General features: G+C 35.9%; 1 protein-coding gene across 2 annotated transcripts in view; it reads right to left on the bottom strand.

Moving 5' to 3' along the window:
• Positions 1–15,485, bottom strand: part of drongo (Arf GTPase activating protein drongo) — a 49,232-nt gene that overhangs the window by 12,155 nt on the left and 21,592 nt on the right. The window contains exons 4-7 of one of the 2 annotated variants that reach the window (XM_081769027.1): positions 12,095–12,248; positions 8,767–8,935; positions 8,016–8,240; positions 4,553–4,762 (exon numbers count right to left, since the gene is read on the bottom strand). In XM_081769027.1, the coding sequence (XP_081625153.1) occupies positions 4,553–4,762; positions 8,016–8,240; positions 8,767–8,935; positions 12,095–12,248 (758 nt within the window). Of the gene's footprint in view, positions 1–4,552; positions 4,763–8,015; positions 8,241–8,766; positions 8,936–12,088; positions 12,249–15,485 lie in introns of both variants that reach the window. The other variant, XM_081769026.1, reaches the window with a different exon arrangement.

The following is a 15,485-nucleotide window of genomic DNA, read 5'->3' as shown; positions in this document are numbered from 1 at the left end:
ATGAAGTAGAGTATAGCAAACATTTAAGATTAGGGGGCGGTTCACAGACAGTATGGTAATGTAAAGACAGGCAATTTTCTCAATTCTTTCTGAGAGGCATGGGAGTTTGCGGGAAAGAATTTGACGATATTTATGCAGAAGGTATTGTTAAATATACTCTTGTGATAACTTGTGAATTCTGGGAGAAGTATAAGAGAATTTGAGCCCTGCACGTGTATCAGTGATCGGTAATGCGAATCGAAAGACGAATTTTGCCAATGTAGACAGTAAGGTACACTGAACAATATAAATTAGATTGGAAGAATCGAAATTGCCGGAATTGTATGTTATCTTTGTGTTAAGTGTTGGGGGATTGAATATAGGAATGGTTTTACATCTGGTTTCTGGCATTTCTTAGGTGAAGAAGGTATGAGGTATTTTATGATACCGGTTCTCATAATGAGAATGTAGATGTTGAAGGCCTTCGGTAGATGATTCAGGGGAGAGTCAGAAAACCCTTTCCGGTTTCAATTGAGATGGGAGTATGAGGTAACTATGATTTAGGCCGGCTGCATACTGAACAAAGGAATACCAGCCAAGCCAAAGCAGAAGGAGGCAGAAAAGGATGAAGAGAGAGAGCCCTGAGTGCATCGAATGTGTGTCTCAGTCCCAACATTGGAGACGCCTTTGTCTACCACGTGGTCGAGTGGCACGAAGCTTTGTTACACTGCTCACAGTACTGAATCTCGGCTCGGCTGTCCTGTCCTTTGATTACTATATTGCCGGTGTAATTATGTGGGGAATGGGGATTGAGATTATGTCGAGTTGGGAAGTTGGGAGTTGTAGCATTGTAGTGGCGAGTTTCTTTGCTTTCTTTTCTTTTCTTTCTTTCTTTTTTTTTTAAATTTCTTTCTTTCTTGCACGACTGAATTGCTTGTTGTTACAGGTGAGTAGGTATACCCGGCTCGGAAGTGGTGTTACGATAATCTTCCTGTTTTTGTATAATGTGGTTGAATAGATACAGTTCCCTCGAATGGTCAAGGCACAGGATAGGAAACGTTTCAGTCACGAAATGTTCATTCTGAAGCATGACATACGCATTCAGCAGGTAACAATATGTTCGAAGAAGCATTGTTCCAATGCTGCCGGCTGTAGACCCATATCGGCAACATATCTATGAATTGATATCAAAGGAAAAGTTGACGTAATGGGAAGAGTACTTGTTCTAGGCATAGGAGTAGACCTTGCAAATATCCAGAGCAGTGATCTTTGAAGGTAATAACTGAACCTGCTCTCTCTACACAGCGCATCATTCACATATGAACATGAATCTTCTTGTCATTCCTAACAACATCTGTACATGTCCCTTTACAGACACAAGTGAAGGACTTCTTGAAAAAAAAAAAAAAAAAAAAAAAAAAAAAAAAAAAAAAAAAAAATTCGGAGAGGGGTATCATAAAGGGAATATTTTTCAATATCTCGCATGGTTTGAAAGATCTGAGCTTACTTCCTGTTGGAGTTTCTAATTCATGTATGATCAGTGTTTTCTTTCTTCTTGCAGGCCGCGGTGGCTCAGTGGTAGAACCTTCACCTCTGGTGCTTGGGGTCCCGGGTTCGATCCCAGCCCCTGCCAAGTGAACTTTGTGGTGGACAAACACCGTGTGTGTGGGTTTCCTCGGGGTTCTCCCACTTTCTTCATTCCACCATTTCATTCATCACTCATCATCACCGTCTCCTTTAGCCTAACCGGCATAACCGTTGGACGTAAAACTAAAGATTTCATTTCATTTCATTTCTTTCTTCTTGCATGCAGTATGTAATAAGCAATTACACACACAATTAATTATGTCCGTGATATATGGTGTTAATTGGGCAAAACACTCCACACAATAAAGACTCATCTTAGACTGGAGAAATGGTTATCCTTCGTTTTTCATTATCGTTTGGCCATGAAACAAAAGCCAGAGAGATATACTAATCCCGTATACAAATGTGTGGTGTTGGAATGTACAACTCTCAGAATATGATGCTTTACTTTTTAAAATTTCAATACTTCCAGTGTACCCATAAAAATGTAATAGAGAAATAACGGCCATTTTTTAAAATATTCAATTAGAACTGAACAATCTATACAAAATTTGCAATCGATCAGTGAAAACGGCATCTTTCTAGTGCTTGCGGTTTCCGAGATTATCACTGTCAAAAGAATTTGCCACAAACACATAAAGCTAACATTTTATTATATAAATGGTTGTTTTCTAATGTAAAATTTTTATGATATGGACAAACTGGGCAAGTTGGATGAAGATCTGTGTTATTGAATGTTTAGGGTTCGAAGTAATGCTGCAATCTATGTGGTAGTTCATATACTGTATAATGAAAAGGAATGTTAGAACTGAAATAAGAAACATGGAACAGATACCAAGGAAACAGCATCAATCAAAAATTTAGGTCTCATTGGCGTAAATCCTACCTATATACTCAGACGCACTATACAAGAGCAATCTGTACTGTGGGTTCATGATTTGCCAACATTGCAAACTTCGCAACACTTATTCGACGCAATCGCAAAATATAGTTTGGTTACAATTTGTGAAATGTCCTGTAAATAAATGAATTCTACATGGTTTTTCTTTTTATGATTTATAGCTGGTGACTTCTTTTATTAAGGATCAGTACAACTAGCCAGATGGTTTCTCGTTTATAGAAGCAACTCATTATTCAGCTTAGTGTTAGAAGATGACAAACCCGAATATATATATGGATTCTTCGACACTGACGTTCAACTTTTGAAATATGGTTGATCAATCAAGCAGAAATAGCTTTCGAAATAACTTCACATCAAGTATTAGTACGAATGCTAATAGTTAGTAACATTTTCTATAAATGATTCAATTTAGATTTACCGTTTTCTCATTCTTTTATGCATTATCACACGCTTTTTCATCTGCAGGAAACCTACAGAATTTTAGTTAAATATACAGTTCTAGCATTTTAAATAAAATATGCATCGTTTTAACTACATGTCTCTGTCAATTATTCAACACACAGTGTGGCTTCTGTTTACAGAATACATTCCATTAATAATTTGAACTGAAGAAAAACTGAATGTTCTAGCAAAAACTGATAAAAATATTTTTTTTTTTAAATCTGAGAGAATTTAAAAACTGCAGCATACTTTTAAAACCAAAAATAGCCTAATATTTATTTATACAGGGTTATTCAAAAAGAAAGAACAGATTTCAAATATTTATTTCTTCCAAACTACAAAAGATAGAAACATGATTCGAACGTTGCTTGATTAAGAAAAGTTTACAATTTATTGTTAGTAATTATGGTGTGCATTCAATATGAGCACCGTGTGTTACACGACAAATGTCAAAACGGTGGCTCATTTCTTGCCACACACGAATCAGCTGGTCTCTAGTTATCGAATTCACAGCTTCAACAATTCGATGTCGTAGACCTTCAAGAGTGTCAGGCATAGGAGGGATAAAAACACGGTCTTTTACGTAACCCCATAGATAAAAATCACACGGAGTGAGATCTGGAGTTCTGGGAGGCCACCGGCCTCTGCTCCTCCTCTTCCAATCCAACGTCCTGGAATGGTGTCATTCAAGTAACGTCGAACGTGGTTAGAGAAATGAGGTGGGGCATCATCTTGCATGAAGATGAAGTCATCTGAATCATCTTCAAGTTCGGGAAATAACCAGTTTTGAAGCATGTCTAGATAGGTTAATCCTGTCACAGTTTTTCCCATGAAGAAGAAAGGCCCATAAACTTTGGTTACAGATATCGCACAGAAGACGTTCATCTTTGGTGAATCTCTTTCATGTTGAATACCTGCCGCAGGATTTTCACTTGCCCAAATTCTAACGTTATGGCGATTAACTTTACCAGAAAGATGAAAAGTAGATTCATCGGAAAAAAATTAATCGTTGAGCAAAATTTTCTTCTTCTATATCATCTAACATGCTAATGCAAAATTCGTACCTTTTGTTGTGGTCATCAGGATGCAATGCTTGCAATAACTGCAGTTTGTATGGCTTCATGTGCAGACGATGTTTTAGAACTCGCCATATCGTTGGTTGAGGAATGTTAAGTTCTTTGCTTGCTCGTGATGTGGATTTCTTTGGGCTCCTTTCGTAAAGTATACGAAGACACTCGACATTCTCGTTCAATGTGCGTGGATGTCCCGTGCTTTCCCTTTGCAGATGAAACCATCTTCTACGAATTTTCGATGCCACTCGTAAATTTGCTTATGATGCGGCGGTTGTTTATTAAATTGACGGCGAAATGCTTGCTGAACTACAACAATGGACTCAAGTTTTGCCAATTATAGCACACAAAAGAATTCTCATGGGGTGACGCCGCCATTTCACTACAAACAAACAACAAACAACAGCGCCAATGCGGCCGTGATTGGAACTTCTATCCGGGCTGTTTAAATTGTAAACTTTTCTTAATCAAGTAACGTTCGAATCATGTTTCTATCTTTTCTAGTTTGGAAGCAATAAATATTTGAAATCTGTTCCTTCTTTTAGAATAACCTTGTACTTTGCTTGGGATTTACCTGTGAAAGGATTAGAGGAGGGCATACTGGTGACATTTCCTGTGCAATTATCGACATTGCTTAACATTCCACCACTATTTCTAGTATTCACAGATGCTGTCCCGTTGACACCAATTTCCATAATGGAAGTTTGAGAACTCGTGTTAAACACTGAGGTTGTTCCAGTGTCTGCAGCAGTACCTATTGTCCAGCTGGGACCGGATGAAGAGCCTGTCAAAAGTAATAATAGCAAATTTAATACTGAATCCAACAATTACTACAGAGAACATCCTGATAGCAATGACTAGAAAAATGTAGATCACAAAGAATAGAGTCTTATTCCATGAAATAATCATAGTGTATTGCTTGAGAGATTTAGGCATGAAACAACTGTATTACAATGCCATTCGAGAATTGTTTATTTTTTCCATTACTTGAGTGCTTATATTTGTGCATTCTTTCGCTTCACTTTTTTTTTTTCTTTTCTCCTAAATTAAAGACTAAATATGTAACATGAAGTCTATTTTTCACTCGCTAATTGAAACCTAACTACCTTTAATGATTTGAAAAGCTAACGTTCCTATTAGGATTTGGAATTTGGATTTGATTTTAACATCCCTTTCCACAGCGAGGCTATATGAGACGTGGATTTAAGTGACGAAAGCTCCCGCTGAAAATCGAACCTGGGTCTCTTTCATCAAAGGCGCGTACGTTATCCATATATCCACGAGGAAGGTCTACCGCTTCCATTAGGCTTTACAGAATATAAAACTTTATTACATCTGAACGTATCAAAGTATTGAAATAGATAAATTCTAACGTACTCCAACACATACTGAAAATAAGAAGTGAAAATACCTTTATTACCATTAACTTGATTTTCTCAACTCATACTCACTCGCATAAACAACAATAAATATAAGAAACAAGTTTTCTAATAATAATAATAATAATAATAATAATAATAATAATAATAATAATAATAATAATAATAATAATAATAAATGACAAACAATGTGTCTAAGAAATTATTGAATGGTTGTTGAATTTTAACGTCCCATTTCAGTACCGAGGCTATAAGAGACGTAAACCTACAATTTAAGGTGGAATCTGAACCACCACAATGCGTTTAAATTTTTTAATGCTTTCTCACTGAAAATCAAACCGAGGACCACATGAACCAAAGGCAAACGCGTTATAAACTATTGATATGCTCATCTTTTAAAAATGTACAGTAATTCGATTTTTGTTTTCTCTAGTATTATTTAAAACGTTCTCCCTTCTTTTTGTGCCTATAACTTCGTCCAACAACAATATGAGGGGAAGACCTGACCTTAAAATATTACCTAGATTTTTTTGACTTCCAAGTTATACTAGGAATAAGTGTCGGAAGTCCTACAGAACGGCTATGTACGTCCGTCCATCTATCTATCTGTCGACAAGTATCAAAGCAAAAATGGCAAGAGATATCCAAAAGTTTTTTTTAATCGCTTCAGCGTTCTAAGGATATGTTCCATCTTTTTTCTTCGTTAATTTGTTATTCAAACTGGAAGTGGTTGAAAGTAACATTTCCGGTCTCAACGTTCTTCGATGTAGAACAAAAACGATACAAAAAATTGGTAGATACAAGCTGTAATTTGCAACACACTACCAAAACCGGAAATTGTTGAAATTTACTACTACTCCGATTTCAATACTAATTTTCATAGAGCAAAAACAATGAATGATATCGAGAAGCTGTTTCTTGTAATCGACTGTGTTCCAAGAATAGGTCCCAAATTTTACATAAATCCTCTATTCAAATTTGTATGGTAGAAATCAATCTTTTGTGGTTTTAACGTTGATAGCCATACAAGAAAAATGGTAACAGATAGTGATAAGCGCGTTTCAGCAATCGATTCAACGCCTCAAGAACAAATACCATTACTATCTGCAACACTATCAAAACCGGAAGTGGTTGGAATTTACTAGCAGTTCCAGTTTCAATACTTATTTCCATAGAGCAAGAACGGTAAGGGAAATCAAAATACTGTTTCTGGCAGATTCAGTGACCCAAGAATGAGTTTTGCCTCGACTCTTATCTGTCTGTTGAAAACAGAAGTGGTGAAAATTACGTTTATTCGATTACAACACTGACTACATAGTGGATAAAGCGGAAACAGTTAGCAACAAGCAGAATTTTGATATGGACTCAGTACTAAGAATATGTTTTATCTCTAATTTTGTTCTCTTTATTGCAACCAGAGGCGACAGACATAATTACCACTTCCAGTTTTAATTTAATCCCCATAGTGCAAAAGCAGAAGAAGATAGCGAGTAATGGCTATCTGACATGGATTCAGCATCCGAGGAACAGAATCCATCTTTGATCTTATTCCTCTATCGCAACCACTAGTTATAGATGTACTACCTCAAGTTTTGAGTACTGAATTCACATCAAACTTATCTCTATTCCAATTCAATTCAATCTGTTCTTTTCCAATCTATCTCCACTTAAAAAAAAAAAGTGAATAATTTAAAAACAATAAAGAATATTTAAAAAATGTAGAAAGCGAATCAAATAGTATCTACAAAACGATATTATACGAACTAATAATTGTTTCCAAGACCCTCAGTATAATGGATAAATTTGGGTGTCCAACATTATAACGTCATAAACTGCGAATCCAAATTTCTAGTCTACAAAAAAGTTCGGAAAATGTTATTATCTTATATAATAGCATTATGTTGATATTATCTGACTCACTTTACGTATTTTAAATATTTTTCATTGCTTCAAGTTTGTTTAATTTTATTTATTTATTTTAAAATCTGAGTAAGCTTAGCGAAAGGCCCTAAGGAGCGGTGATGATGATAATGAACGAAATGAAGGAATGAAGAAAGTGGCGGACATGTAAAGTTTCGAGAAAACCCAAACAGAAGAGGTTAGCGCTCTACAATTGAGAGTTTTATCAGTGATAACTAGCTAAATTATTGGGAAATGTTACATATGTTTAATAATTTGGATTCCTTTTTCATGAATTCAGGATAGATGTGCACTCTCGAAAGCAAAGATGTTCATGTTTCTATGTAAAATACTATCATCCTAGAGAAAGAGGAAGTCGGTCAGAGCCTATATTTTAAGAAGTACCATTAAGACATTCACCCATGAAATTGCGGTGTAAACTTTGGAAAAATCTATTAAGAAGGCTAACCACTGGATTCGATCGTGTGATATCGCAATTAAAAAGTAAGAAAACAATTGTTGAAAAAGAATCCATCAATATATCTTGCAGAACCATTTAGGATTACAGGAACATCAATACCAATCAAATGATCATGCGAAATTCCACTTTATTGACAACTAACCCCACTTGAGCGAACAAGACTAACTTTATCAAAACACCTTGTCAACGCTGTTTTCCCACTGGAAATAAAACTAGAGACCACATAGCAGACTCAATATTCACCAAAGCATTTCACAAACAATGCAGTATGCCCTTACCTGTCGACCAATCAGATAAAGGATCTGTGCTTTTTGTCTTCATTAGACTATCAAGATCTTTTAGAGCAGCATATCTATCTTCTGAAGGAGGCTGTTGGAGATTATTATTCTGTGAGTTATTGGCGACTGTTTGGCCAGTTGTAGCGGAATTGGCAGGATTTTTAACCGGACTAAGAAAAGAGGAGGAATGATGTACGACGGGCACTGTAGATGCTGTTGACACTCCTGGAAGGAAATGAAAAATAATTCACTGAGTACATCACAATAAGCAATAAATAAAATTCTGCAATATAAGTAAAATAGTACATTCTAGGATACTAACATGTAAGCCTTCATATGAACCTATATTCAAGGTTTTATGTGGACGAGAGGAGGGAAAAGCCAGGAACTTCTCAGCACGTCTCGTACATGGTATTTTGTCAATAACTTCAGAACAAATATACTAATTTTAATTGTTTTCTTGGATGCAGGATTATCTGTATAGTGTTAGAAGCTATTCCAATTGGTTAATGTGTAGGAAAGTTCGAAACAATAAGGTAGGATATCAACATTTACACATGACTACACAAGTAATGCTATCAGTAGATCATGCTGAGTACTGAAAACGTTATATTCTGGTTATCAAATTTATGGTTTGCAATCTCAAGTTAACATGGTTTGGAAATTATTCAGTGGCAATCTGAAACACATTTACTATTTATTTCCATTCTACTATAGAAAGTAATGTAAATTAGTTCAAAAATGAACTTACCTGGCGAACTAAAAATAGGATTATTTTCGAAATTTGCGAATGAAGGTTGAGTGACATTAGAGGAAGCCTGAGAGGAACTAAATGGATCTGGAGAGCCAACATCAGCTAGCAGAGTTGAAGACTGTACTGTAGAACTGGGTGAAAAGTTCCCTGTTACCGCTTTAGATGCCTACAAGAACATACAAACACGTCAAATTACTTTTCATTCCATGTTCAATTTACATATGAACATCAAATGTGTACAAATTCAAGCTTTTACAACGTAGGAAAACACTTTGCAAAGAGAATGATTAAATTATGATTTTCAACATTTTTCCTTTTACTTTCTTTGATAATATTCTCAACGATAAAATGTTTTCTATGGAGCTGTTAGTACATTCCATCTACTTCTTATTTCTTCGCTTACTTCGTTTTTACTTCTTGTTACTACGTCTAGTTATTTAAAGTTATTAATTTCCTTTGCATTATCATTACTAATGTGTGAATCCGATCTCACCTGCCACACCATTTCATCTTCTGGACATTCGTTTCGGGACACAGTCAGAAAGATATTTGCGTTTTCTTACAATAACTCTATTTATATTCTATCAAGTCTATATCGTCGTCCGCCCACACAAGCAGATTCAATCTATTAATGCCAACTCAAATACAAAATATCTTATCTTGTACCAGGAGAGTTGAGTTGTTGATTTTAGCGTCCCGTTCAGCAGCGAGGCTATATGAGACGTGGACCTACTGATTAACGTGGAATCCGAACCACATGATCTTGTACCAGGAGAATCAAAAATCCTATCAAACACTTTTGATATTCCCTGACATCTTATCAATGACTTCTAATTGCTGCTAAACTGGCTATGACTTCCTGTGGAACCCTTCTGTGAGAAAAAAAGTAAATGAAATCCTCACTTCTCAAACTGTAAAGAACTTGGCTTCTTGAAACAATATGTTACAAAGAGTGCGATCAACAAAGCATTATCCTGGAGCCCCGATTTCATCTCTCAATGAATTTGCGCGAACTTGAGTGCAAGCGAAAGCTTCCGATGCGTAGAACACACCTGTGAAGGAATCAGAATGGTCAGATGCACCGTACCTGCAATATCGCGTTCCAAAGGTGATGCCACGAGATGGAGCATGTATCGAGGGGCAGTTACGAGATCGCCTCTTCATGCCCCGAGGGTATTTGTATAAAGTGTGAAGCTAACACGTTATAGTGGTCACAGACAAAACTCCGTATCGTATTAAACTCGTTGATCAAGCTCGCTGTTTATATTTTTAATTCTCTCAACTGAATGTATTCGTGTTTGGTGCGTATTATTATTTGGTACTTCTCTTACGGCCACAACTATGAGTTTGTTGTGCCCGATCATCGGCTATCCCACGTTTCTCTTTGCATTGAAAATGCTTCCGATGATGAGGATGTTTCTGATTGAGTTTCATAAACTGAAGTGCCATATCGATCTTAACCTCGATACTGGCGCCATCTCGTGGCATCCCACACTTTTGGAACGCGATATCTCAGGAACAGTGCATCTGACCACTCTGGTTCCTTCACAGGCGTGTTCTACGCATCGGAAACTATCGATTGCAATAAGTTCGGGCAAATTCATAGGGAGATTAAATTGGGGCTAAACTTGGTCGCACTTTCTGATAGGAGTTTCATTTCTTGAAGGTTGATGTCTTCTTCCTGCATGAAAAAAAAAAAAAAAAAAAAAATGGATGGCTTTTTTTTTTTTTTTTTTTTTTGGTATTATTAAACCACTTGTCTGCGTGTTGAAAATGAAAAGATGAATTTACGCTCATAAAAATCTGCGAAGTTTATGAAGTTGACATAAATCTGCCTTTTTAGGTTCCATAAATGCCTTGCATTAGCACTGAAACTGTTTCATATTATTTTGAATTCCCCTACAAGATCATCTTATATTTGATTTATTTAACATGTATTCTAAAGCAACTATCAGCAACCATTCAATGCTATATTATTATTTTTTTAATTGTGTAATGAAGTGAATGAAATTCCAAAATGAAATTTAAAAAGTCATTAATATAAGGCAATGTCTCATAACTACAAACCATTATAAATTCAGAAATAATCAGACTGCTTTCTTCCTATTCGTACTTTACTAACGTTTTACTACGACACGTCTTCATCAATCTTACAACTTCCTTAGAAATACCAAATTTCTATAAGATTATTCCTATGTAAGCGAAAGTGACAACTCTTAAAATATTCACCCTCTATATCTTCAACTCTTTAAATATCAAGTTTATTATAGTTGATTCCATCTGTCAAATATTCTCTAGACATGTCAGCAAAATCTACTGCTAAATACGCAAGCGGGGGCATAAGGAAAGATACTTCATTGTCAATAACGCCAGCATTAATACTACACTTCTTCCAAAGCAATACTGGGCGATGCCTGTATTGAAAAATAATTATGCCTGTGAGTGGAGCCAATGCCTGCTTCTTGGTCCGACTGGTGTTATCAACTTAAGCTGCCACAAATACAATGCGAAATTCGTTATTTTTAACTTTCATGATTATGCAACATTGATTATGCCCTACCGAGACTAAGGAAGACAGTGATCATGAGATGAATAGTAATGGTGGAATAGTGAAAGTGGGAGGAAACTGGAGAATCCCGAGAAAATCCACGCACGCGGTGTTTGTCCACCATAAAGTCCACTTGGAGGGAGCTGGGATCCAACCACGGACCTCACGCGTCAGAGGAGAGCGCTTTACCGCTTCCTCCCACTTTCTTCATTCCACCATTTCATTCATTACTCATCATCACCGTCTCCTTTAATCTAGCCGGCAAAACCGTAGGACGTAGCCTGAAGATTTCATTTCATTTCATTTCTTTATCAGGACTTACAACTTACCATTCTTCTTTGTAAAAGCTTACTTTGTTGTTCGTATTTTTTCTTTTATATTTTTATAAATGCGACCGGGATACTGAAAGCTAATCATTTTTTTTTCTTCAGACTTTTATAATTGGCACAACTTCCTTCTCAAGATCACTATCGCATTCTAACCTTTTTAAACTCTTGTTTCTATTCTAAATTTCCTGAACGTTTCTTCAGATTTTTCTCCGTTCTATCTTGAGTACCACGTTCCAAAGGCTTACAACAGTATTTAATCATATTTCTTCTATGATCAAACTAATCAGCAACAAAGACCTGCATTATCTGCAAAATGTTTAACCCTTTTACCTTCTATTGATGCACAACCTTTTTGTATAGGCCATATATCATTATTTTCTGTAAACAGATATTGAATTAAACTCAAATACATTGTATAAATCAAGAACAGTTAAATTCTTACATTTACCACTAATGGGCGAGCCGTTGGCCCCACTAGACTTGACAATGGCTTTACTTCTGGAATGGATACAGGCGTGGACGTTCGCGGTTGAGCTTGAGTAGTTGGAGTTGACGGGCCAACAGTGCCATTCTTAAAAGCAACAGAGGGATCCAAATAATACCTTAAAAAAAGTAATGGAAAAAAATCAAATGCACACAATATTCTAATCAAGAAATTTACATATTACTTTTAATTTACACATCTTTGTAACCAGAAAACAAAATATCCATTTCGCTGCTGCAAATAAGAATCTGATAGAGCACATCAAAGCCTACCTAACTATCGAGAAGTATAAAAGAGTTATGATTCAGAATAAATGATGAATATACATATAAGATTAACAAATAATACATGTCTAGAGTGGATAATCGATAAATTATTAATTTTCATGCTTCTGTTCATAATGAAAAACATATTACAGATTTAGTTACATGAAAGTGTTAAATCATAGATATAGGCAGGAACAGGATTCCAGAGCATCAAAAATTTACATCTATTAGCAGTCTCTCAACCAAATGTTATTTAGTGTTGGATCTCATACGAATTTTAGACTTTACTCCGTGCAGTTTAAGAGTCAGCAGAATCCTGAAGACATAAATGTTACTCTTGTAGGAAAACCCTATGTTTCTCTTACAAATAGTTAGTAATCATCTTTATGGTGTTTACAGAATTTTCTACGGTAAAATTGGTAAAGAATAGCTCAATTTCAAAATCGGAAAAGTCAGAGCAGAAAAAGACAAGACAACAAAGGAATACTAATTAGCAAATTAATTTTTTTAAAAAAAAGAAATCTTTCAATTTAATGTTACACGATTATGCCCTTTTAGGATAAGAAAAACAATGATTAAAGCAAACGAATGATAATAGAAGAGTTCGTGGAATTATAATGTGAGAGGAAACGGGAGTACCCTGAGAAAATCCACGGATGCGATGTTGTCCACTACAAACTTACTTTGGCGGAGATCGAACTAGGGACTCTACGCACCAGAGGTAAGTGTTCTACCACTGAGCCACCGTGGTCCCTTCAATTTAAGAAAAGGATCACAGTGTTTGATTAAACCAAAGTAGATACTTGGTAAAACTGTCACATGTTACTAATCTATATAATAAAAGTGAATATGAGTTTGTTTGATTGCATTACATAATAACAATAAACCAATTAAAGTTACACTTGGCATGATTAAAAATCTTCTTAAAAATTAAGCCTCCCAAAGATTATATGATATTAAATTTATGAAAATCTATACCCGAAGAGGGGAGTCTGGCAGAAAAACTGAGTATTTTATGAGCTAGTCAAGTTAGGATGATGAAACTCGATATATAAACAATTCAATAAAAATAAATGAACTATGCCCCAGCGTTTTTGAAAATTATTGTTTTAAGGGGGAAAGGGGGTCATAATGTATGCGAAAAATTGAGTGATAACGTAAAAATAATTGAAAATGACCGATATTATAGTTGAATCCAGTTTCCAGAGTCGCTGAGATGAATAGTGACACTTCCAAGGTCATTAAGTCCAAATTTATCTCCCATTGACATGGGGTGAGAAGCGGGAAAGAGTGACATGTAAAAACAAGCGAAAACGGCCAATATTAGTGTCTAATCCATAGTTTTCGATGTCGCTGAGATGTTCAAATTCGTGCCCATCGGCATGGCGATAAGGCGAAGTGGAAAGGTGGCACGCAAAAAAGGAAAATGACAATATTGGTGTCCAATCCATAGTATTATATGAAAGTGAATGTAATTGTCTGATCACATCACGCAATAACTCATAAACCAATTAAAATGATACTTGGTGTGATTATCAACCTTCGTCATCCCGTTATTACATTAAATTGTTTAAAAAATGCATATTCTAAAGGGGGATCGGAGGGGGTCATAATTTTAAGAACATATTACATAGCACATAGTACATAGCTATGCCAAAGTTTCTACTGATCTGGAGAAATCTATTTCCCTGACCTTTGGCAGGAAATTCCCTGACTTTCATGACAGGTTTCGGATGACGTTGAGAAGGAATAAATAACGGTGAATATTTATATATAAGATTTATTCTACAGAGACAAACATCCACTTACCACCGATAAAAATCTGAGCAACGTTCTACACTGGGATTATTAATAGTTGGCTAAGTTGAAATTGGTGTACAATTAATGTTACAAAAAATATGTTTTATAAAATATCCCTGATTTCCAGTCTTTTCCCCTGAGTTTCCCTGACCTGAACCGTTTTCCTTGACTTCCATGACCAGTAGGAATCCTGTATGCCTATGCACCACGACACGTTCTATCGACTTTATGCTGTAGATCACAGTTTACATACATCGTACTGTGTATAATTCACTTAAGAATTCTCCTGCACTACTCAGGTTTGTTTTCCGCACAGATAGAAGTCTCAAAGTTGGCACATCGTATTTTCACTTTCTATCTATCTCAGCTACTCGGAATTCACCTCTATCCCTTGTCTTGGTTTATTCCAAAATGTCCATTGGACTTTTGCACTAATCACACTGGAAGTTTATTTGACTTGCTTTATGGGCACTAAGACGCCTATGGAGTTCCTCCTCCATCAACAAACATAAAATTTCAAAGTAAATATTATTCTCTTAGTGGTTCCGATGGCGTTCAGTTGTAGCAGCTTCTTATATGACACAATGTCTTATTCTGTGGCCGTTTCTAAGATTAGTGTATTCTTAGTGCTTTTTACTCCTGTTACTTTTATTCTCTCCCTGGATGGATTTACAGCTTGGTTTAGTGTCTTCCTTAAGCTTGAATTGTCTGGTCTTCTTTGTCTTTTCCTTTTATACATATTTTAGGTCTTTGCTTGGTCTTGGTTTGCTCGACTGTTGGGGGCACGGTGGTTCAGCAGTAGAGAGCTTACCTCTGCTGCGTGGGGTCCTGGTTCGATACCCGGCCAAGATTGTGCTAGACAGCATCATGCCTGTGGGTTGTCTCGGGGTACTCCTATTTCCTGCTACTTTCTCATTCCACCAATTCTTTCATCATCATTCACTTGCTTTATTATCGTCTTCCTTCGCCTGAAAGGGCAAACCCGTGAGACGTTAAACTGAAGGATTTCATTTCATTTTGTTCGATTGTTAATGTTCTTTTTGCTTCCTGCAATATTTTGGCTTCTAATGTTACTAACCACTGCTGAATATAATGGCCCTTGCTCCGTATTGTTTCCTCTCTCCTTTTAGTCTTTCATTTTCTTTTCGTTTTTTTTTTTTTTTTTTTTTTTTTTTTTTTTTTTTTTTTTTTACTCTCAAGGATTCAATGATGTCTTTAGTATTTGATTATTTAATGAGTCACTTGATTAAGTTTACTTTGATGCTCTTCGTTATATTTGAGTTCGCTTT

The sequence above is a fragment of the Thermobia domestica genome, chromosome 8, assembly GCF_964235325.1.
Source record: "Thermobia domestica chromosome 8, izTheDome1.hap1.1, whole genome shotgun sequence".
NCBI lineage: Eukaryota > Metazoa > Arthropoda > Insecta > Zygentoma > Lepismatidae > Thermobia > Thermobia domestica.
The sequence above is the reverse complement of the archived record's forward strand: the minus strand, read 5'-3'. Positions and strand labels throughout refer to the sequence as shown.